This window comes from Spathaspora passalidarum (genome assembly GCF_000223485.1).
Source record: "Spathaspora passalidarum NRRL Y-27907 unplaced genomic scaffold SPAPAscaffold_4, whole genome shotgun sequence".
Lineage (NCBI taxonomy): Eukaryota > Fungi > Ascomycota > Pichiomycetes > Serinales > Debaryomycetaceae > Spathaspora > Spathaspora passalidarum.
The window spans coordinates 928254-951270 of NW_006767428.1; the positions used below are offsets into that span (position 1 = coordinate 928254).

Sequence of the window (23017 nt, forward strand, 5' to 3'; positions counted from 1 at the left end):
CAATCAATCGAGTTCCGCTTCTGATTCGTTTCAAAATTTCCAATTTACTACTTCTTCCACACGGCTGAGCAACAAGTATGGTGGCTACTCATATTTTCATTATTATGACAATATAAACGACTTTCAAAAAAAAGCAGCAGAACAGGCTGCTGCCGAAGCAGAAAGATTGCGAAGAGAGATGTTGGAACGTGCCAGGGCTGAAGAAGCGATGCGAGAGCGAGAGTTCAAAAAGAGGCAGCAGCAAGCTGAGGAATTTAGGAAGCAGCAAGAAGAGAAGCTACGAAGACAAGCAGATTTCGAAGAACTACAACGTCGACAAGAACAGAAGAAGCGGGACATACAAAGTGATTTTGAAAAAGGAGCTTATGAGAAAAGGCAAAAACTGCAAGAACGAGAAAGGTTGGCACAAATGTATGAGTCAGCAAAAAAGGAAGCAATCTATAACCAGGCCAAACAAGAAGGTCTTAGGTATGCAATGGAAGATCCATTGGATAGTCAATATAGAAATGGTCACCAGAAAACTCCAGAATCTTCATTTGGTACCTCAAGTGATCCAATTGTTGTTGAAGATGAATTATCCCTGGGAGATGAATCTGAACAACAGTATCTGGAGGATGATATTGACCAATCTTTCGATATACTGGAGAATAACCAACCCCCTGAATATGTGTCTTTGTCTGACGAAGCCAGTGAGTATTCCACACCTCAGATAAATGAAGAAGATGAGGATAGTAGTGATGAAGTTAAAACCCAAAATACGGTCAACAAGCTTTATGAATACTTGGATGCTGAATTAAATATACCCCCTAAACCTAAACCAAAACATTATAATAGATCTGGATCACCCAAGCGTTCAAAGCTTAATCCTCCAAGTACTCCAAACAGAGCACCCGACACTACTACCGATATTAAACTGGGAAATAAACGATTTAAACCATCATTTGATATGGATGACTTGGAAAGAAACCTTGGTGATAATATAGAAACCTTGGATTTCAGTGATTTACTAAACAGTTTACCTCATCAAAAAGTCCAGGGGAAGTCCACCTTGAAAAGTTCCAAGAAACGACCAGCAGCAGAATATTCCGATGGATCTTCCAAAGCGGAAACCTTACACACTCCATTAAATAAAACGACAATTCATGCCCATGTACCTAAAACCACCAAATTAACAATGCTTGATTTGCATGCTTCACCTGCCGTTCATTCATTCTCGCCGCCAAATCCACCAAATCCAGTACTAGATCCCCAGATAAGTGCACATGGATGGCAACAATACATCAATTCAATAAAGAGGTATCAAGAAGAATTCCTAGAGTATAAAAGGTTAATTGTCCAGTATCAAATTGAACGAACAAATAGAGATGTTGAACATTTTGATTTGATCAATACAAATGAGAATATGGATGTTTATACAAGATGTCTTCAACGTGATTTGGAAGTTAATAGAGAGTTTACGGAAGCACTTCGGGTATTCACTAATACCATGTGTGTTTATAAACAAAACTGTGATTGGATGAGAATGATAAAACTGGATACATATGGGAAAGTATAAATATATATATATAGCAGTCATTAAAAGTAAGAGGATTTTTCTTCAAATGTAGATACATAGAACTATTCCTAAGTCGAATAATACAATACATCTTTTCAATAATTGTAGTATGTGATACCCAATCAAGTAAATATAACAAATGTCATATATAGCGACATTATTTACGTGTTTCCAACCTTGGTGGTGCCAAATCCCGCGCAAAAAAAAAAATACGACATTCCCAATAGTTGTTTTTTCGTGTATAATATTTACAACCAAACGTGTCAACGTTGATCTACCAGTAAATTACTCCCCAACAATGAATAAGAACAGACAATTACTTGTATTTATAGGGGTATTATTCCATTTCTTATACCTATGGTCAATATTTGACATTTATTTTGTTCTGCCGTTGGTTCACGGTATGAATCACCATTTGTCAACTGAAACTCCACCTGCCAAAAGATTATTCCTTATAGTTGGTGATGGATTACGTGCTGACAAAACTTTTCAAAAGTTAACCCACCCAAAGACAGGTGAAGATAAGTACTTGGCTCCTTATTTACGTGGAATTGTTCAAAATAATGGTACCTGGGGAATTTCAAAGACTAGAATGCCAACGGAATCAAGACCGGGGCATGTGGCCATGATTGCAGGTTTCTATGAAGATGTCTCCGCTGTTACCAAGGGTTGGAAAGAGAATCCCGTGAATTTCGATTCATTCTTTAATCAATCCAAACATACTTATTCATTTGGTTCTCCCGATATCTTGCCAATGTTTGCATATGGTGATGGTGTTGTACCGGGCAGAATTGATGTGTGTATGTATGGGCATGAATTTGAAGATTTCACTCAAAGTTCAATTGAATTAGACTCATTTGTGTTTAAACATTTTGACGACTTATTAGCCAATCTGACAGTTAATCAAACTTTACATGATGAATTACATCAAGATGGAAATGTCTTCTTTTTACATTTACTAGGTTGTGATACTGCTGGGCATGCATATCGTCCATATTCGGCAGAATATTATGATAATATTGAATATATTGATACGAAACTTGCCGAATTGGTTCCTAAAATCAACGAATTCTTTGGTGATGATCAAACTGCGTTTATCTTTACTGCAGACCATGGTATGAGTGATTTTGGATCTCACGGTGATGGACATCCTGATAATACACGTACTCCATTAATTGCATGGGGAGCAGGGATAAATAAGCCAAAGAAATTAACGGATTTACCTGAACTGCAAGCTGTCATACAAGATCCAATTAATAGTGGATTTGAGAAAGATTATTTCAATACTTGGGATTTTGATCATTTAGGAAGATTTGATGTTAATCAAGCCGATATTGCCTCACTTATGGCATATTTAATTGGGGCACAATACCCTGCAAATTCAGTTGGAGAATTGCCTTTGGGTTATTTAGATGCAACTCAATCTACTAAAATTAAGGCATTATATGCCAATGCATTAGCAATTGTTGAACAATACATTGTTAAGCAGGATGAAGTACAAGATCATCAATTTAAGTTTAAACCATTCAATCCATTCGAAGAAAAACCAATTACAAACTATACTAGTGAAATTGAAAAGTTGATAGAAACCTTAAATCAAGATTTAGCTCAAGATTTAAAAATTGAAATTGAACATCAAGCAATTTCTCTCGCTGAAGAATTGATGAAGAAAGCTTTAGAAGGGTTGACATATTTACAAACTTATAATTGGGCATTACTTCGTTCAATTGTCACATTAGGATTTTTTGGATGGATTCTTTATTCATTTAATATCTTTTTAAAATTATTCATTTTGAACGAACTGGATTTGGAAAAGTATAAACTGAAATCATCATATATTTTAATTGGAATATTTGTTGCTATTTCTGCCCTGATTAACTATTTGTTATACTATCAAAATTCTCCAATTAATTATTATATGTACACTTGGTTCCCATTATATTTCTGGTACACTATTTTAGATGAGCAGGAGTATTTTAAACAAGGGGTAGATATCTTCTTACATGGTATTTCGAGTTTCACCAGAATTGTTCTTGTTGTTATATTTATTGGAATGTATGAAGCAATTGCCTACGGGTTTTTCCAAAGATTTATATTTTCTGTTATATTTGTGTTAGTTGGGTTATATCCATTGGCTGTCAACGGTTCCAATTTGATAAATAATAAATTAAAAATTTCATGGTTTGCAAGTTGTTTCTTTATGTGTTTTTTCACAAATTCCAACCCGGTTAAGGTTGAAAGTTTGACTCAAATTAACATTGGTGGAATATTGTCATTTGTTGTTGCAATTATGGGAGCAAAAAAAGTTTTTGTTAATAAAGAAGTTGATTATATTCAAAGGAAATTAATTTGGTATCAAATTCTAGCAATTCCTATAATGTTGTATGCTACCAATGTTTCGGTTATTTCATTGCAAGCAAGGGATGGGTTACCGCTTTTGTCGCAAATACTTGGGTGGATTACCTTTATTGTTTCTATTCTTGTATTACCAATTTTACACTCAACAGCCCCTTCAACAGACTATGAATTAAGGTTGTTGATTATATTTTTAACATTTACGCCTACATTTATTATCCTTGCCATTTCATTTGAAGTATTGTTCTATGTGGGATTTTCTTTAGTTTTATTGCAGTGGTTGACTATTGAAGAATCGCTTAAAATCCCTCATGAATCTATTGTTAAATCTCAAAAAGAAACAGGTAGGTTACCTGAAGGTTACTGGTTACAAGTTATTAGAATTGCAATCATTGGTTTCTTCTTTTTACAAATTGCATTTTTTGGTATTGGTAATGTTGCACTGATTTCGTCATTTTCTTTGGATTCAGTGTACCGGTTGATTCCTATCTTTGATCCATTCTCAATGGGGGCATTATTGATGTTAAAATTGATCATTCCATATGTTTTATTATCTACATGTCTTGGAATAATGAATCATCAGTTAGAAATCGAAAAATTTACAATTTCAAGTTTAATTATTTCAACTAGTGATTTCCTATCGTTGAATTTCTTCTTCTTGGTTAGAACTGAAGGAAGTTGGTTAGATATTGGGGTTAGTATTTCAAATTATTGTTTGGCAATATTATCCTCGTTGTTTATGTTGATTTTAGAGTTATTCAGTTCGTTGGTTTTAAAAGGTGTAAAATATGAACGTGTGGATGTGTCCAAAAAACAAGAGTAAATAAGTATACCGTTATAGACTGTTAAATAAACCTTTGTGTAAGAATTTGAAGCTTCAAACTAATATTGACTAATTAATTCATCATCGTTATTTGCAAGACTAACCTCCAGTCTTTAGTTTGAAAATCTGATTCAGTTTTACATCTTTTCATCGTAATTGTAGATCTGTAGTGATGATCTATAATATTTTGTTTGAAAGATAAATCTAAAAACTGTGATAATAACCTTTTCTTGTGATGCCTTTTCGGGAAAGCAACTAATTCAATGATCGTGCAAGATTGATAATGGTTCCAAAAAAAAAAAAAAAAGATTAGCTGCAAAATATGACCTGATAATAAATGAAAAATAAACATGACCCTAGGTTTATTCTGAGCCCTGATCTAAACTTTCGCTTTTGCATAAGTATGATTCTTTTACAATTTACATACATTCACTCTTATCTTCACTGCTTAATTCTCATCTGCCAATACCAAAAGACGAAAGAGATACATTCCAACTGCGACAGAAGCTAACAAACTATACGAGTATGCACAACGTTCCCTGGGTTTAACTTCCATATAGGCGCGAAGGGTATAATATAATTTAAATATATTGTTTTTAGTTCCCCAGATTTAAGGTAAAAAAAAAATAATTGGAACTGAGAGTACAGTTTCTGAATATCAGTATCTATTAATCCTTACTCTAGCGATTATTCTTTGGTCCATTTGTTGTAGATTTGTCGGAGAGCATCGAACTCTACAGTGACAAGGTTTATAAAAAGTTTTATAAGTTTCTGCAAATTTTTACAGATATTCCTGAGAAATCCCACAGGTACAACATATTTGGAACAACAGATACTACTATACCACATCAATCTATAAACTATTTATCTTGTTCCAAAAATCTAACTCTAGCTTTGAATAGAAATTCTACTGTATCACTGTTCGGCTTTTTGGAACTGAATCCAGCACTATCATTTGAGTGGAGAAAGTCAATGTTTTAAACGATACTTTTCTCAACTTTGACTGGTTTTGTTTAATAACAAGTGCTTCATAAAATTACCATTTAATAGAAGTTTTCCCATGCATCTTACCAGAAATATACTTAAATTAAAAACCAGGCTATCATTCTTTTTTTGAGACTACCAATACCATGGTGTTCATAAGGTTAGGTAAATCTAAACTGCAAAAAAGATATCGAAAGACATGTTTATATGCAGTACAGGAAACCAATTATATGAATTGGCCCACCCAGTAAGTCAAACTATAGGCGATCAGGCAGAAAAAGAACTTTTGCACCAAAATGATATATTTGCATCAAGCATTTTACCAATGTTGGCTACAAAGATGCTTTGAAAATCCAGGTCAGATAAAAACATCTTCCACATGGTGAGGCAAAGCCGTTGAAGTACAATCGACGGCTTTTGTAGCATATATGAATTCTTGCAACGGCCATTGTTAATTGCACCCATCTGATGAAAATTTAACACTCAGTGCATATATTTAATTATCATTGCAAACTTTATCACAAGCCATCCCACTTACGTATCAGGCAAGGATTAGTAAGCCAAATTATGATGATCAGTTTGTAAAGTAGTCTCATTGTTGATGGTGTAGGTTCGTGACTATAAATAAGAGGAGGGTGGCATGTTTATTATTGATTCAACAATCCACATATTTCATTCATGTTATTGTATACCATATTACTACTTTTATATTTTATTTCAATATCTTTACAACGACGATTACTACCACAAAGAGATTATGAACATAACAACTATTTTCTTGTTGAATTAGATACAAGTTCCAGTGAAAAACCGTTACTTGATTTTATTAAAAAATATAAGCTGGATTATGTATTTGATCACCAATTACCCATAGATAATTATTATGTATTCAAGATAAATAAGACACACCGTCACAACTCCTTCCTTGTCGATTTAGCCTCAAACAACTTTGCTCACCTGTTTAATCGCAAGAGTGGGTTCGATGATCTTTATAATGATTTTATAAACAATCACGCATTAAAGTCGGTTCATTTACTTCCTCCAAAACGACTACAAAAACGACGCCCAGTTCAGGTAGACCCAGCTGAACTAGATGCTATAAGCAGAGCTAGAAGAAATCAGCTAATAGAGCCTGCTAAACAGAAGCTAGAAGAAGTTGCCTCAAAACTAAATATTAACGACCCAACCTTTGGCCACCAATGGCATTTAATCAATACCATTAGTCTTGGAAACGACATCAACATTGCTGACTTATGGCTCGAGGGTAAATTTGGAGAAGGAATAGTTACAGCTGTAGTTGATGATGGGCTCGATAGTACTAGTGAAGATTTACGAGATAACTTCAATTTTGAAGGATCTTGGGATTTTAATGATAATTCACCGTTACCTTTACCCCGTCTTTTTGATGATTCGCATGGAACTAAATGTGCTGGTGAAGTTTCTGCTGTCAAAAATAATTTTTGCGGTATTGGTGTCGCTTTTAAATCTCAGGTTAGTGGAATTAGAATTCTTTCGGGAAGTTTGACTGATGCTGATGAAGCTGCCGCCATGGTTTACGGATTAGACATAAACGATATTTATTCCTGTTCTTGGGGTCCTACCGACAATGGAAAAACTCTATCTGAACCTCACCCAATTGTCAAAGAAGCAATATTGAAAGGTGTTATTGAAGGGCGTGATTCTAAAGGAGCATTATATGTGTTTGCTCTGGGTAATGGGGCTAAATTTGATGATTCATGTAATTTTGATGGCTATACAAACTCGATATACACAATTACAGTGGGTGCGATTGATTATAAGGGGCTGCATCCCGATTATTCAGAAGGATGCTCAGCCCTTATGGTTGTATCGTACTCTTCGGGATCAGGTGTATACATTCATACTACCGATATCAACCAGCAGTGTTCTTCCATGGACCACGGAGGAACTTCTGCCGCAGCACCATTAGCCAGTGCAATTTATGCACTTGTTCTTGAGGCAAATCCTGAACTTACATGGCGTGATGTCCAATATATCACTGTTCTAACTGCTGTTCCTATCAATGAAGACGATGGAAGCTATCAAACTACATCTATAGGAAGAAAGTACTCTCCTAAATACGGGTATGGAAAATTGGACGCTACCAAAATGGTTCATTTTGCTGAGGAGTGGAAAAATGTGAAACCACAAGCATGGTATTATTCTGATCTAATAATAGTTACCGAGACTATTACATATGATAAGAAAGTAATTGAATCCAGTGTTTTTGTATCCGAAGAAGATTTAAAGTTGGCAAACCTTGAACGAGTTGAACATGCAGCAGTTAAAGTTAATATAAAGTCCAGTTATAGAGGAGCTGTAGGAATGAGATTAATTTCCCCAGAGGGTGTTATTAGTGATTTGGCAACATTCAGAAAATTAGATGACGCAAGCACCGGATTTCGTGACTGGACATTCATGTCAGTGGCTCATTGGGGTGAATCTGGAGTAGGTGAGTGGAAGGTAGAAGTATTTGGCGAGGCAGATATTACCTTTGTTGATTGGCAATTACGACTTTTTGGGGAGAGTATTGACGCTGGTAAAACCACGAAATTTAGTTTGAGAACTGATTACGCAGATGTACAAAGGGAATTGAAGAACCAGAATCCCGCGAATGATCAGCCAAAATCAAGCTCCACAACAGAAACGATTAAATACATATCATCATCGTTCAAAGTACTGGAATATGAAGTTTTGCCCGTATCATCTATAAAATCTCCTCTTCCTGAACCTTCGACTGAATCTTCCCAACAATCTTCATCTGAACTTTCATCCTCATCCCCCACAACAACAGCAACAAAATCTTTGTCTTCATCCTCATCAGCTTTATCTCTGTCATCAATCTTATCAACATTAGCAACAGTATCAGTATTATCTTCATTGGCAATATCTTCAACACCAATATTATCATCGTCAATATCCGAACCACCAACATTCACATTATCATCATCAATATCGGAACCGTCATCTTTATCAGTATTAACATCAATATCACTAGCAATTGCTATCTTCCTAACTATCTTTTTTATTGTAAGATAAGACAAACTGATACAATATCTTATCCAAATTAACAGCTAAAACTACAATAGCACTTCACTATCTGGAAGCTGCAAGAATAGAAATAGAAAGAAGCTTCAATGATCACCAATAGCCATATTTGAGCTGTCTCGTTCCATATAGGTGTACTAGAAGAAAGGCTTTGACATTGTCAATGGCTATAGACCATCGAATAAAGCATTGTATATTTTCTTTGCAGCTGTGGAAACTGCAAACGTGTATAATATGTAACATTATAGCTCTATAAGATTTCGACTTGTTCTAAGAATTCTCATCGTTCAGTTCAATCAAAGATGACATTGAAGAAAATAACGGAAAGAAGGTTAAGTCAATATTAAAACCAAAAGAAGTTTAAATAAGTGAATTATTTCTCAGCTTATTTCCGAGTAGAATCTAGTTCCTGACTCTCCGAATATTTTGGACATGGTTAGAAAAATCATGTTAAACTATAGAATATAGGGATTTGATCCAAAACTTTAAATTTATGTCATGACACCCAGAGGAGAAGTAAAAGGTTAGTACTTACTGTAGTATTTTTTACATGCTATGATATATCAAGAGCGTGTATCACTTTTGCATACTAAACCACTTTAAGTTACTTTATAGATTTTTGTATTCAAATTCTGAATTATAAATATTGAGTTTCTATTTAAACATTGCTTGGTTTTGGCATTTGGCAAGCGAGCTTTTACTAGCAGTGGATAACCTCCAGATTTTCCAGATTTGCCAGATTTCTTTTTCTGGAATCTAAATCTAAGCAAAAAATATTACAGCCTACAAAGTGCAGATGCAGCAACCTTTACTCACTACTCCAAGTAACGAGGCGCAATTTATAGTCATTTAGTTCGCCTAAAAAATAGTCTCATTTAAGTAGGTGAGTGGCGTTTTTTCCCCTTACAGAACGTCATTTTTTCTGGATAATAGAGAGGATTCTACGATTTATTATGTGATCACGCAAAAATTCAAGTGCGACGCAAAACTTAAGTAAGAAAAAAAAAAAATAAAAGAATAGCTGCAAATTGACCTGATAATATTGAAAAAATATGCATGACTTATCGCCCATAATGTAGCTCGAAGTAGACGTGTAGCATACGTCATTAGATTTGCCTTGGATTATAAATAGTACCTCAAAGTCCACCTATACCACCTGTGTATTAGATCAATCCCAACCAAATTATTTACAATTTATATTATGCGTTCAATATTACCAATATTATTTCTCGTGGCCCTCGTCGCCAGTGCCCCTGTACAAATTCTAAAAGAGAAAAGAGATGTTCCAGTATGTATTCCAAGGCCACCTGCCAATACAAAAGAATCAGACGGGAATTAACTACCCGGGACCGATGGAGTCAACCCTCACCGACTTTAGTTAGAAAAATGAACTTTTTCTAAAAGAAAAGATGAAATTAGACATTACTATACTACAACAAAGCTATTACAGCTATCACTAACCTGTCAATTCCGAATCAGATCTATCTCAGCGTGAAGTAAGAGGAAAAAAAATCATGTTATAAACCAGGTAATAAGGAAACCTCCAAAGAATTTAGCATCACATTATAACTGTTCAAGCACATACGATCTTATGTAAATTTATATCAATATTAAAAACATGTTTTATATTAGTTTTAGACTAGAGATTATAGATCCTAGCTATTGTAGAAAATTTTGTTAGGAGGCACAGTCACGTGAAACCAGATCTTCCTTATTTTCTAGATCATCCCCCCGCAATATCGAAAAGAACTGAAAATCATTAATCTTTGTTTCATATGCAACTTCAAAAAAAAATTGCTAAAATTATATCATTTTGATATCAGAGAAGGACTGAATCAATTTCTAATGGGCTGGAAGCACTGGTTTTGGCGGTAGTAGTCCAATATCGAATAAAACTGATTCATTCCTAATCGAGTAATTTTTCATCCGGTTAGGTGCACTGGCAAAATCCGTAAAATGTTCGTTAGCTATGATCTATTTGCTGCATGGCTAAACTTATGAACTATTCGTATAGAGAAAGTCAAAATTGCGACAGCAAAAGTGTATATCGAATAAGGGGACAACAAGTAATGGTTTGAATCTCACCTTCAAAGTTCTTATCCACTTCCAAGAAGAGGTATCCATAAAGAATCAACTTTAATGCCTTTGCAGTGTACCTGACGCGATCTGCAAAACTAAAAGATTTAACAGCTAATACATTCTGGTAGCTATTGACTAAAACCTTATGTCATGCAACTCGTCTTATCATTTCCATGAAATTTCCTAAAACTAACATATATTAATCAAAATAGAAATGGTTTTATTACAGTTAGTTTTCAATATTATGAGTATAAATTACCACTAGCCAGCCTATCTGGTATTCAAATAATGAATAACTGTACACCACCTTGTCCCTTATACCAATGTTAGTTTTTAGTTTATTGGCTGCCGTATCTTTGATTGCATTATCATTCCAGAAGCAATTGCCACCCAGAGATTATGAAAATAACAACTATTTTCTTGTAGAATTAGATACAACCACCAGTCAGAAGCCATTGATTGAATTCATTGAGAAATACAAGCTGCACTATACGTTTGACCATCAGTTGCCATTAGATAATTATTATGTGTTCAAGATTAACAAGTCGCATCCTCATAATACATTCCTTGGAAACTTGAATTCAGAGCACTCTACAGAAGATGTTCAACCATTGATGAAGCGCGATGTTGGGTTTGAAGATGTATATGACGATTTTATGAGCAATGATGCGTTGAAATCGATTCATTTACTTCCCCCCAAGAGATTAGTTAAAAGGGAATCTGTTCCCGTCGATACGCACGACATAGAATCTAGCAGTGAAGCTAAAAACAGACCACAGATCGAGTTGGTTAAACAGAAACTAGAAGAGGTCACAAAACGGCTAGAAATCAAAGACCCGATGTTTGAAAGACAATGGCACTTGATTAACACTTTCCATCCTGGAAATGACATCAATGTTGCTGATATATGGTTAGAAGGTAAATTCGGAAAAGGAGTAGTTATTGCTGTGGTTGACGATGGACTCGACATTACAAGTGATGATTTACATGATAACTTCAATTCCGAAGGATCTTGGGACTTTAATGATAATAGTGACTTACCACTTCCTCGCCACCCAGACGATTATCATGGAACTAGATGTGCTGGTGAAGTGGCAGCTGTCAAAAATGACTTTTGTGGCCTTGGCGTTGCTTTTAAATCCCAGGTTAGTGGAATTAGAATTCTTTCAGGCAGGTTAACCAATGCCGATGAAGCATCTGCAATGGTATATGGATTGGATACAAACGATATTTATTCCTGTTCTTGGGGTCCTATCGACGATGGGAAAACTCTTTCTGAACCTCACCCAGTTGTTAAAAAGGCAATGTTGAAAGGTATCATTGAAGGGCGTGATTCTAAAGGAGCATTATATGTGTTTGCTCTGGGTAATGGGGGTAGATATGGTGATTCATGTAATTTTGATGGGTATGCAAATTCAATATATACAATTACGGTAGGAGCTATTGATTTTCAAGACCAATACGCGCCATATTCGGAAACATGTTCAGCTCTCATGGTGGTTACATATTCTTCGGGATCAGGTGAGCACATCCACACTACCGATCTTAATAAGAAATGTACAGAAGCAGACCATGGAGGAACTTCAGCGGCAGCACCATTAGCCAGCGGAATTTATGCCCTTGCTCTTTCTGTGAATCCCGAACTCACCTGGCGTGATATTCAATATATAAACGTGTTGTCTGCTGTTCCCGTAAATGAAGATGATGGAATCTATCAAATTACATCTATAGGAAGAAAGTATTCTCATCAATATGGGTATGGAAAATTGGATGCTACTAAATTGGTGCATTTAGCAGAAACCTGGAAAAATGTGAAACCTCAAGCATGGTACTATTCTGACGTAATAGAAGTTCAGAAAGCCGTCACATCCCTCAATGAAGTTATAAAATCTAGCGTGGTAGTAACAGAGGAAGATTTGAAGTTGATGAATGTTGCACGAGTGGAACACATCACTGTTAAGACTAATATCAGAGCTACTTACAGAGGAAAAGTTGGAATGAAGTTAACCTCACCACACGGTGTGGTTAGTTATTTGGCAACATATAGACCACTAGATGCATCAATGTCTGGATTTCTTGATTGGCAGTTCATGTCGGTAGCTCATTGGGGTGAATCTGGCGTAGGTGAATGGAAAGTAGAAGTGTATGGTGAGACTTCTATCACTTTTGTTGATTGGCAATTGCGGATTTTTGGTGAAAGTATTGATGCTAGCAAAGCTACCAAATTTGATTTAAAAGCTGATTATGCTGAGATGCGAAGGAAATTGAAGAACGAACAGGTTTCTGCTATGTCAGAAACACCATCCTCGGTTTTGTCACTGACACTAAAAAGCTCAACTCTGACAATGTCGCAATCAGTATCCCCAACTTCTACCTCAACATCCATGCCTGTAACAGCACCAAAATATCATTCCTCTTCAGCATCAATGATATCAACAACCTCAACATTTTCAAAATTACCAATAACAATACTATCAAAATCTTCAATATTTCCAACATCGACAAGACTGGCTAACTCTTCAAGGCTGTCAATATCTTCAAGGTTTTCGACATTATCGGTATTATCATCGTTATCAGTTTCATCAACACTAATATTATCATCAGCAATATCAGCGCCATCAGCATCATCAGTATTATCGTCCTCGTCTTCTGTGTTATCGTCGATATCTTTCTCATTTGCCGCGTTCTTCATCATCTTCATTTTAATTAGTTGAATCAAAATGCCGCCGAGGTATTCCTGAATTAATAGAAAATTGCCGAAAGGAAAAGTAATACCGGTTGTAACATTAGCCATATATAAAATTTATATTTGTATAGTAAGCAAAAGCGCCTAATTGCCTTTTGTATAAGTTGATTTTGCAGCAGCTGCGCAAAACTGCAAAAATGGAATAACTTGCAAAAAAAAAAACATTTCCCGCAAATGAGTCAGTAAAAGATCGCTTGGGATTTGAAAAAAAAATTTGTTAGCAGTAACAATCTTGAAAATATTCACCTGCAAAGGTACCCAACCATTAAAAATGACTGAATCCAAGAGACATGTGTTGATGATTGATAATTATGATTCCTTTACTTGGAATTTATATCAATTTTTACACCAATCACCAAAATGTGGTAAAGTTGACGTTTACCGTAATGACAAAATTGACATCCCAACTATTGAAAAACTTAATCCTGATATCATCTTTATATCTCCGGGTCCAGGACATCCATTAACTGATTCTGGTGTTTCCAGTGATGTAATCCGTCATTTTTCTGGTAAATTACCTATATTCGGGGTTTGTATGGGTCAAGAATGTATCTTTGATGTCTTTGGAGGTGATGTGTCATATGCTGGGGAAATTGTTCATGGTAAGACTACTACAATTAGTCATGATGGTAAGGGATTCTTTGAAAATGTTCCTCAATCGGTTGCAGTTACCAGATATCATTCTTTAGCTGGTTCTCAAAAAACTTTGCCTGAGTGTTTAGAAGTTACCGCCATGACTGAAACTTCACCAAAGGTTATCATGGGTGTTAGACACAAGAAATATACTATTGAAGGTGTGCAATTCCATCCTGAATCTATTTTAACTGAATGTGGACAATTAATGATTGACAACTTGTTGGGTGTCCATGGAGGAACTTGGGAAGAAAATGATGCTATAACAAAAGGAAATAATATAAGCAAGTCTGAAAATATCTTGACTAAGATTTACAAGCAAAGACAATTGGATTATCAAGAAATTGAAAAGTTACCGGGTAAGTCCTTTGAGCAATTGGAAACAGAGTTATCCTTGGGTGTTGCTCCACCAGCAATTAATTTTTATGATCGTCTTAAATACACCCAAAACAAGAAACAAACACCAATATTGTCTGAATTTAAAAGAGCTTCTCCCTCAAAAGGTAATATTAATATCAATGCACATCCAGGTGTCCAAGCATTAACCTACGCTAATAACGGATGTTCGACAATTTCCGTATTGACTGAACCAAATTGGTTCAAGGGTTCATTGCATGATTTAACTTTAATTCGTAAAGTTATTGACAAACCGGACAGTGAAACTTACAAGAGACCAGCTGTTTTAAGAAAGGAATTTATATTCTCAAAGTATCAAATTTTAGAAGCAAGATTGGCTGGTGCAGACACCGTTTTATTAATTGTTAAAATGTTGGAAGATGAACAGTTATTACAAGAATTGTACGAATACTCGTTGTCTTTAGGAATGGTTCCATTAGTTGAAGTTAACAATTCTACTGAATTAAGCCAAGCATTGAAGTTAACTAACAATGGTAACACGAACGACCCATTGATTATTGGTGTTAACAATAGAAACTTGACCACATTTGATGTAGATTTAAACACCACTAGTTCATTAGTTGATACTGCAAAAAGCTCTCCAAGAAAGGGTGAAGTTTTAGTATTGGCATTATCCGGAATCACCACTGTTGAAGACGTCAAGAAATACAAGTACGAAGATAATGTCGATGGTTTCTTAATTGGTGAAAGTTTAATGAGAGCTGAAGAAAAGGGTAAAGCTGGTGAATTCTTACATGATTTATGTAATTGTTAAGTGTACATAGTAGACATATAATTAAAGACATCGAGAATTGCGACATTATTTGTTTTGCGACACTGGGTCAACGCGACACACTCACAAAACAAAAAAACAAAAAAAATAGAATTGAACTAAATATAAAAACGCGTTAGTTCCTTAATCATTTACAATCATCCAGCAACAGACACTGATATCTATCACAATTTACTCACCATGGAAAACATAAAAGTCGACAGCACTTTACTCGCTAGCAATCAAAACAAAGTGGTTAGTTTGTTTGGTAAATGTGAATCATATGACCAATCATCCAACACTGCTATAGTCATAAGCAATGGTCCTGTTAAATTAGAACTTCCAGAAGGAGAGCCAATAACAATCAATAAGAACTATGAAATTATTGGTAAAGCCACGGGAGACTCTTCAGTTCGCGTGTTTTCAGTAACTGAATTAACTGATAATTTCAACCTCGATTTGGCGCACAAGTTAGTCCATTATACTCATAAAGTTCCCGAATTATTCTATACTTCTTAAGTTATAGCTAGTTAATAATATACAACCTTCATCGGGAATATGCTACGTAGTCTGTTGTATAAAGTTAGTATATTATATCTATGTATACCTCCTACAACTTTTTTAAATCCAGAGCTAACTCAATAAATCTTTGTTCTCCAGCTTCCACAGCATATAATTGACCAACTTCAGCCAACCAAGTAGGTGGAACATTATCACTATATGCCTTTGCATATTTCAAGTTCCCATAGGCAATAGACAACCTATAGGCAGCCTCACTATTTGATTCGGCAACTTGTGCACCCACCTTATTCCAGAACTCAATTATAATTGAACTTGACTTTGGATTCTTTTTTAACCCAGTAGTCTTAATATGGTTCACTGTGAAATTGTAAATCAATGTAGCGACTGTTGTCATGGTAGTATTATAAAGTTTAGCTTCGCGGGAAGTCTCTCCGATTATTGTCGCTAAGCTCTTGAGGAACTGTTTAAACAAATCATTATATTGGTATACTTCTCCTTCAGGATCAATGTACAATTGTACAAAGAAAACTGTACCAATCACATTGTTAACAACCTTTAAAATCATCATCAATAAAGCAGTTGTACCGGTCTTTATCTCTGCTGAAGCATCAGAAATACCAGAAATTACTGCATCCAACAAGATTTCAGCTGCTTCGGTTGAATTTATTAAGTCAACCGTAGTGACTCGAGTAACGCTTATTCTAATTAAATCATAACCAATTAGTTTAGATCCAGTGTTCCATTTTTTAATAATATGACGTCCAAATTGACAAATCAATTTAAGAGCATTAGCTGAGTTTAAATCGGTTAAGCATTCAGTAATTGTGGAAATTTGATCACTACTGAATTGAACTGCCGGCTCTTGATTTGCATTTAACTTGTTCAATCCATTAAGTAATTGGTCCTTTTTATAATCTTTGTATGAGATAACGCTATTTTGAGGTATAACCTTCAACTCATGTTCTAACTTGGCCTGTCTATTATATGCATCGGAATAAGGGTCAATAACAGGCTCTTTTGTAGCAGCAACTTCCTTTTCTGTTCCTTCTTCCAATTTAAATCCCTTGGTGTTTTGCTCAATAAATCTTACAACTTCTTCAGCATAAGAACCAGGCAAATCATTTTCAGCAAGGAACTTTTCGGCAACTACATATGGGTTTTCATTAGCATTATAAGGTAATTTCAACGGAGGAGCACCCTCCTTAATATCAACATCAAACACATAATCATATTCAACTCCATTATACAATTGTTTCTTATTACCTGCGGAACCCACGACATCACCAATCTTATTCCATTGACCTCCTGACCATTGATGCGCTTCTATAACACCTTCGTCATTCTTGACCATGATCACGGATCCTTCATTCTTACCTGGTTGAGCGAGAGCTTCATACGAAGGAATATCAGTCTTCTTTAAATTGTCGAGTGATTGTTCAGCAATGGCCGAGGACTCAACTGCTTTACGAAGTTCAACAAGTTCATCAACTGGTGCATATCTTGATTTATCATTGGTGAATATCCTAATTTGGTTATCAGAACTTCCAACTGCAAAATCACCATTGGAAAGCACATCAACACACCATATGGAAATACAAGGCAAGGTAATTACTTGAATTGGTCCACCATTAAAATCCCAAACACGTACAGTTCTATCTTCACCGGTAGACACAACGTTTCCATTAGGTAACAATCCCAAATCATAAATAAACGAATCATGACCAACAAAAGTGCGCAAGTTTTGTCCAGTGGCAATATCCCATAATTTAATGGTACAATCATTGGAACATGACAAAAACTGCTCTTCGCCGGGTAATACAAGTAACTTTCTAACGACGTCAGTATGACCTTTGAATTGTTTAATTTCATGATTTCCCGACCATAATCGAATAGTCTTGTCGGCAGAACAAGTCAAATATTTGTTATCAGAAAGAGCTTTACAGTCCCAAACCGAGGAACCATGACCTTTCAAATCCAACTTTACGGAAAAATCCTCCAAGTTCCATACTTTTGCAGTGGCATCCCAAGAACTCGAAATCAATTGACCATGACCATAATGCAAAGCACAGACATTTCCTTGGTGTCCAATCAACTGATACGAATCCTTCTCTTCGCCACCGACTTCATTCAAATAAATCATGGCATCTTGTCCACCACTAGCAACTAACCCTCTATCACTAATATAACTGACAGAATTTATAAAACTGGTAGTAGGAGAATGTAATACAATAGTGGAATCATTATTGGAACTGGCGATATTTGTCCAAAATCTCGTGGTTGAATCTCTCAGGACTGAAACCAATTGTGAATCATTCACAATGGCTATAGACTTGACGTCCTGTTCGTGTCCAGTTAAAGTAGCACTTAATTTATATGACATTGGCACTGTTGGGTAGTCTTGGTGGCAACATTTCTCCAGACATTGTGGGTGGGCAATTTTTGTTTTGAAGTTTGTTAGGAGAGTGTGCACGTGATTAGTTGTTTCAATCGTTTTTTTTTTTTTTTTTTTTTGGTTCTTTTGTGGACTTGAATTTTTTTTTTGTTTTGCAACCAAACAAAACTTTCTACTTGCACCCAACTAGTTTTATTCAACATAATCATGGAAGAGAAAAGAGAAATCGAGGAGTTGTATGAAGCAACTAGACTAAAACTTCCAAGCACTTCGTATAGTCAATCACCAATCCCATTCAACCCATATTTCAATTTACCAAAATATGAAGAAACGGTTTTGTTTTATGACGCTAATGATTTACAAAACGTTGATCCAAACTACTACTACTATTCCACCAAGGTTGATAAAACTACCATCCTAAGTAAATTAACATACAGGTTAAAGTATTGCTTTCCTAAGAAAGTGAATAAACCACGTCTTAAAATCGCCAAGATGAAACGTTGGAACACACTTCCCAACCTAAAACAGTTAACCCAAAAGGAATATTGCTCTCCACTTCCTAAACCCGTCATGTTTAATGGTAAGTTAATAACAGGCGGAACCATACGTTAGAAAGATGTATAAGTTAGGATTGTTGGTTCAGTCAACAATTTTGTGGTTCATAATACATAATTACATTAATATTTGTTCATTTTCAATCCAAGGTGTCTCTCGTTAAATTAACTATGTAAATACTATGCAAATCATTAAAATAAAACCATGCAAATTATCTATTTAAACTCTACATCGTGAATTTCGTCGCATTCATTATGTTCGTGTGTTGTCTTTGACGTTCGTGTAGAAATTCCTTCCAAAAGCTCTGAATCACCCTCCGCTAACTCTTCCTCAATGGAACCATGCCGCAGCATATTCACAAATTGTTGCTTCGGTTTCTTGGGGGTTTCCAATTCACCTATTCTATTATCATACTTTTCTCGAATTACCGATAACCGTCGCTTCTTAGTGATAACTAGTTCTTCATCCAATCCACTAGAATCACTCAATTCATCATCATTGCCAAATATAGAATGGATCATTTCATAATCCAGTCGATTCTTGTTCAATAAACTAACTGATGGAATTAAAGAATCTCCCAATTTACAATCAAGTAAGAGCTCGGACCTTGAATTATCGAATAATTTATAAATAACCATTCGCTTGTCAAAGGTGGTTGCGAGAACATACATTGGATCAAACTTGACACCACCACTTATCTTTCTTCGATGACCTTTGGTGGTGGAAGTGCCTATACTTCCAGGTAAGATGTATTGGAAATGACTCATGGGACCTATTTTCAAATCATCATATTGTAAAACAATCTTCATTAATGATACTCGAAGAATTCCAACTTTACACATTGAATCAGAATACATTAATAAATCATCACTAATTGGTTTCAAATTCAATATGGGGAATTGGGATAATGTCAAGGTGGTTATTGGATATCCATCAGATGCTAAATTATACAATACTAATTTCCCAAATTGACTTCCACAAAGTATATTTGTTCCCATTATTGCAACCGAGACAATCCAATTGGAAATCTTTTCAAGAGAATGGGCATTATATACATAATCCAGATAATGAGTTAACGAACTCCAAATTGGACTGAGAGTGGAAACTTGGCGATCTGAGTTGGGAGAACCACTACCACCTCTTGTAGGTGGAGTATACTCATCTCTAAGATTCAAACTCGTGAGTGATCGACGCAATGGTTGATTTCTCAAACTTATGTATCTCAAGTCTATAGACAATGGGTATGTCGTCATTGGAGGAGATGGAGATTTACTCGACCGGGAATCCATAGAGATTTCATATGCTTTAACGTCATTGTTTTTACCACAACTCACAACTTGCATAGTAATGTTGTTTTTCATTTTCATAGCAATGTCAGCTACTGGAGACTGGATTAAATAGACCTTGTATCCTTCGTCAGCATCGTCATTGATTAAATCTCGGATGATTAGTTTCCCATCGCGAGAACAACTGTAAAGATACTGTTGATTCAAAAATCCCACAGAGACTATAGTATCGTGGATATTCAATTGAGAATTCTTCCATTCTTTACATAACTGATAGTATGAACTACCATCATCGTCTGTGGTTTTCTTATAAAGCTGAATTAACCCATTCTTTCTGGCAATAATCATATGAGGTTTATGCTGGAATTTAAAATTAAGAATCTTTTGAATATAATTCTCCCTTCCTCCAATACAAAACTCGTGTTTTATGGAAATATCCAAGGAATCACTGGTTTTCTTAGACAACCGGACAACTAGAAGGTGTTAGTTTTTTCTCGAAAGACACACAAAAAAATAAATGAAACATACCTCTGATGCTGCCTCTGTCTTGAGTTGAAAGTAGTAAATCCATAATAACTCTTTTGTCTGAGGATAAATATTAATACACAAACAACCAAGACACTTTTTCGAGAAGACAAATCAAAAAAAAAGACAACCCCTAAAAAACACGACGAAGATTATAAAACACAAACAAAAAAAAAAACTTCAAACTGTATGCTTGTGCTTTGTTATCTCAAACCCTCCGTACGATACAGTGTCTTTTTTTTTAGTCTTCTCGTATAACTCTGGTAATTTGGGATCGAAAACAATAGACTAAAGGATTTGATAACTTTTGATCTACTTGTAATACAAAATCGTGCAAATTAAAATGGATTGCTGGGTAAGTAATTAGTCACAATAGTATAGATATTTTTGAATGACCTTCTGATTTGATAGCAACAATTGTAAAACTCGGTCGTAACACTATTAAATTAGTAGCAAATGATATAGTCAGACTTGTACGTCACAATAGCATGTAAAAGAATTAAAGTGTTTTTGTATTAGCTTAAGGTTTTCTATTTTGAAAAGGGGGTGAAGGGGAAATTGTAATCCAAGGCTTTTTTTTTTCTTAGCCAGAGTGGTGTTTTGTGGGGTGGTGGCAATCACCCACAAAATTGAACTTTATTACCGCAAAGTGGTATCACGTGACTTCTAGCTCCGGAATCACGTCACCCAGGCATCATGGCACGATCCCCAAGTATATTCTGAAGCACATTAATTATGCTATACAAGTATAAAAAAAAAACTAAATCAACCTAACTTAAAATGCTTGATAACACTACTACAATTCCTTTTCCAACATAGAATCTCTGGCTGGACCTGTACCAACCCATTGGATTGGGGTTTCCAAATATTCTTCAATAAATGCAAGATACTTCTTGGCGTTTTCTGGCAAATCCTCATACTTCTTGATTTGGGTAATGTCAGTTTCCCAACCTGGGAATGTCTTGTATTCAACTTCAACTCTGGCTAATTCGAGCAAATCTTCTGGGAATCCTTCCAAGACCTTGCCGTCTAATTTATAAGCAACACCAACATCGATGGTTTTGAAAGTATCCAAAACATCCAATTTGGTGATGTTTAAAGAGGTGTATCCATTAATCATGTTGGAGTATTTCAAAACGACTAAATCTAACCAACCACATCTTCTCTTTCTACCGGTGGTTACACCATATTCAGCTCCGATATCTTGTAATTTTTCACCAACTTCATTCAATTGTTCAGTTGGGAATGGACCTTCACCAACTCTGGTGGTATAAGCCTTGACAACACCATAGACCTTGTTGATGTTGTGTGGTGGAACACCTAACCCGGTTAAAACACCACCAATACCGGTGGATGAAGAAGTAACATAAGGATAAGTACCGAAGTCGATATCCAACATCAAAGCATTGGCACCTTCAACAAGAATCTTCTTCTTTTGTTGAATAGCCTTGTGCATGAAAACAACAGAATCAACAACAAATGGACGTAATTGTTCTCTGTACTTGGCATATTGTGCCAATTCTTCTTCAGGATCATATTCAAATTCTCCGTACCTCTTTTTTCGGGAGTCAACCAATCTATAATATTTAGTTTTGAATTCTTCCCAAGCTTCAGGTGCTGGGTTTACCAAGTGGTGGACTCTAAGACCGGAACGAGAGGCCTTGGTGGAGTATGTTGGACCAATACCCTTACCAGTAGTACCAATTGACTTCTTATTGACGGACAATTCAGCTTCCTTCAACTTATCAGTACGTTGATGGAAGTTGAACACTAAATGAGCTCTACTGGAAACGAAAAGACGGTCACGACAGTCCAACCCTTTAGCTTCCAAGTTTTCCAATTCTTGGAAAAAGGAAGGGACATGGACGACAACACCGGACCCAACAACGTTTTGACACTTAGGATTGACTAACCCGGAGGGTAACATATGGAAATCATACTTGGTCTTGCCAACAACAATGGTATGACCAGCATTGTTACCACCTTGACATCTGGCACAGACATCGATATCGTCACATAATAAATCGACTAATTTACCTTTACCTTCATCACCCCATTGGGCACCAAGAACAACGTCACACATATTTTCGCTAGTTTTGAATGAATGTTGGTAGAAACTTTTCAAAAAAAAAGAGATGTGGACGAGATGGGAAAAAAAGAAAGCCAATTAAAGGTGATGGTGGTTGCACCAACGTTTTCGAGTCAAGAAAAAGAAAAAGCCCAAATTTTGACTCATTGCAAATTAGCGTGGGGCCGCACCACCCGAAAAAAGATTTTGTGGTTTATATGCAGGTGGTAATTTATTCTAATTTTAACTCTGGTCTTTCA

At 35.7% G+C, this 23017-nt stretch overlaps 9 protein-coding genes across 9 annotated transcripts; 6 read left to right on the plus strand and 3 right to left on the minus strand. All coding sequences in view use genetic code 12, as the record gives it.

The window, feature by feature from the left end:
• Positions 1–695: 695 nt before the first annotated feature.
• Positions 696–1651, plus strand: SPAPADRAFT_61391 (uncharacterized protein; the record flags this gene model as incomplete). Its single annotated transcript, XM_007375529.1, has 1 exon — positions 696–1651. The coding sequence occupies one exon, from the start codon at positions 947–949 to the stop codon at positions 1553–1555; it is 609 nt and encodes a 202-aa protein (XP_007375591.1).
• A 202-nt stretch (positions 1652–1853) lies between these two features.
• On the plus strand, positions 1854–4733 carry MCD4 (mannose-ethanolamine phosphotransferase; the record flags this gene model as incomplete). The annotated part of the gene is made up of 1 exon (XM_007375530.1): positions 1854–4733. One exon carries the CDS (start codon positions 1854–1856, stop codon positions 4731–4733), a length of 2880 nt encoding a protein of 959 aa, XP_007375592.1.
• Positions 4734–6395: 1662 nt separating this feature from the next.
• On the plus strand, positions 6396–8774 carry SPAPADRAFT_50884 (S8 family peptidase; the record flags this gene model as incomplete). Its single annotated transcript, XM_007375531.1, has 1 exon — positions 6396–8774. One exon carries the CDS (start codon positions 6396–6398, stop codon positions 8772–8774), a length of 2379 nt encoding a protein of 792 aa, XP_007375593.1.
• Positions 8775–11185: 2411 nt separating this feature from the next.
• On the plus strand, positions 11186–13576 carry SPAPADRAFT_139715 (S8 family peptidase; the record flags this gene model as incomplete). The annotated part of the gene is made up of 1 exon (XM_007375532.1): positions 11186–13576. The coding sequence occupies one exon, from the start codon at positions 11186–11188 to the stop codon at positions 13574–13576; it is 2391 nt and encodes a 796-aa protein (XP_007375594.1).
• A 303-nt stretch (positions 13577–13879) lies between these two features.
• TRP3 (bifunctional anthranilate synthase/indole-3-glycerol-phosphate synthase) lies at positions 13880–15412 on the plus strand (the record flags this gene model as incomplete). Its single annotated transcript, XM_007375533.1, has 1 exon — positions 13880–15412. One exon carries the CDS (start codon positions 13880–13882, stop codon positions 15410–15412), a length of 1533 nt encoding a protein of 510 aa, XP_007375595.1.
• A 147-nt stretch (positions 15413–15559) lies between these two features.
• On the minus strand, positions 15560–18330 carry DOA1 (Doa1p; the record flags this gene model as incomplete). Its single annotated transcript, XM_007375534.1, has 1 exon — positions 15560–18330. One exon carries the CDS (start codon positions 18309–18311, stop codon positions 16020–16022), a length of 2292 nt encoding a protein of 763 aa, XP_007375596.1.
• On the plus strand, positions 15611–15928 carry SPAPADRAFT_138892 (uncharacterized protein; the record flags this gene model as incomplete). The annotated part of the gene is made up of 1 exon (XM_007375535.1): positions 15611–15928. One exon carries the CDS (start codon positions 15611–15613, stop codon positions 15926–15928), a length of 318 nt encoding a protein of 105 aa, XP_007375597.1.
• Positions 18331–19093: 763 nt separating the features above from the next.
• Positions 19094–20735, minus strand: SPAPADRAFT_139220 (uncharacterized protein; the record flags this gene model as incomplete). Its single annotated transcript, XM_007375536.1, has 2 exons — positions 19094–20637; positions 20693–20735. 2 exons carry the CDS (start codon positions 20733–20735, stop codon positions 19094–19096), a joined length of 1587 nt encoding a protein of 528 aa, XP_007375598.1.
• A 611-nt stretch (positions 20736–21346) lies between these two features.
• Positions 21347–22801, minus strand: ADE12 (adenylosuccinate synthase; the record flags this gene model as incomplete). The annotated part of the gene is made up of 1 exon (XM_007375537.1): positions 21347–22801. The coding sequence occupies one exon, from the start codon at positions 22770–22772 to the stop codon at positions 21486–21488; it is 1287 nt and encodes a 428-aa protein (XP_007375599.1).
• Positions 22802–23017: the final 216 nt, after the last annotated feature.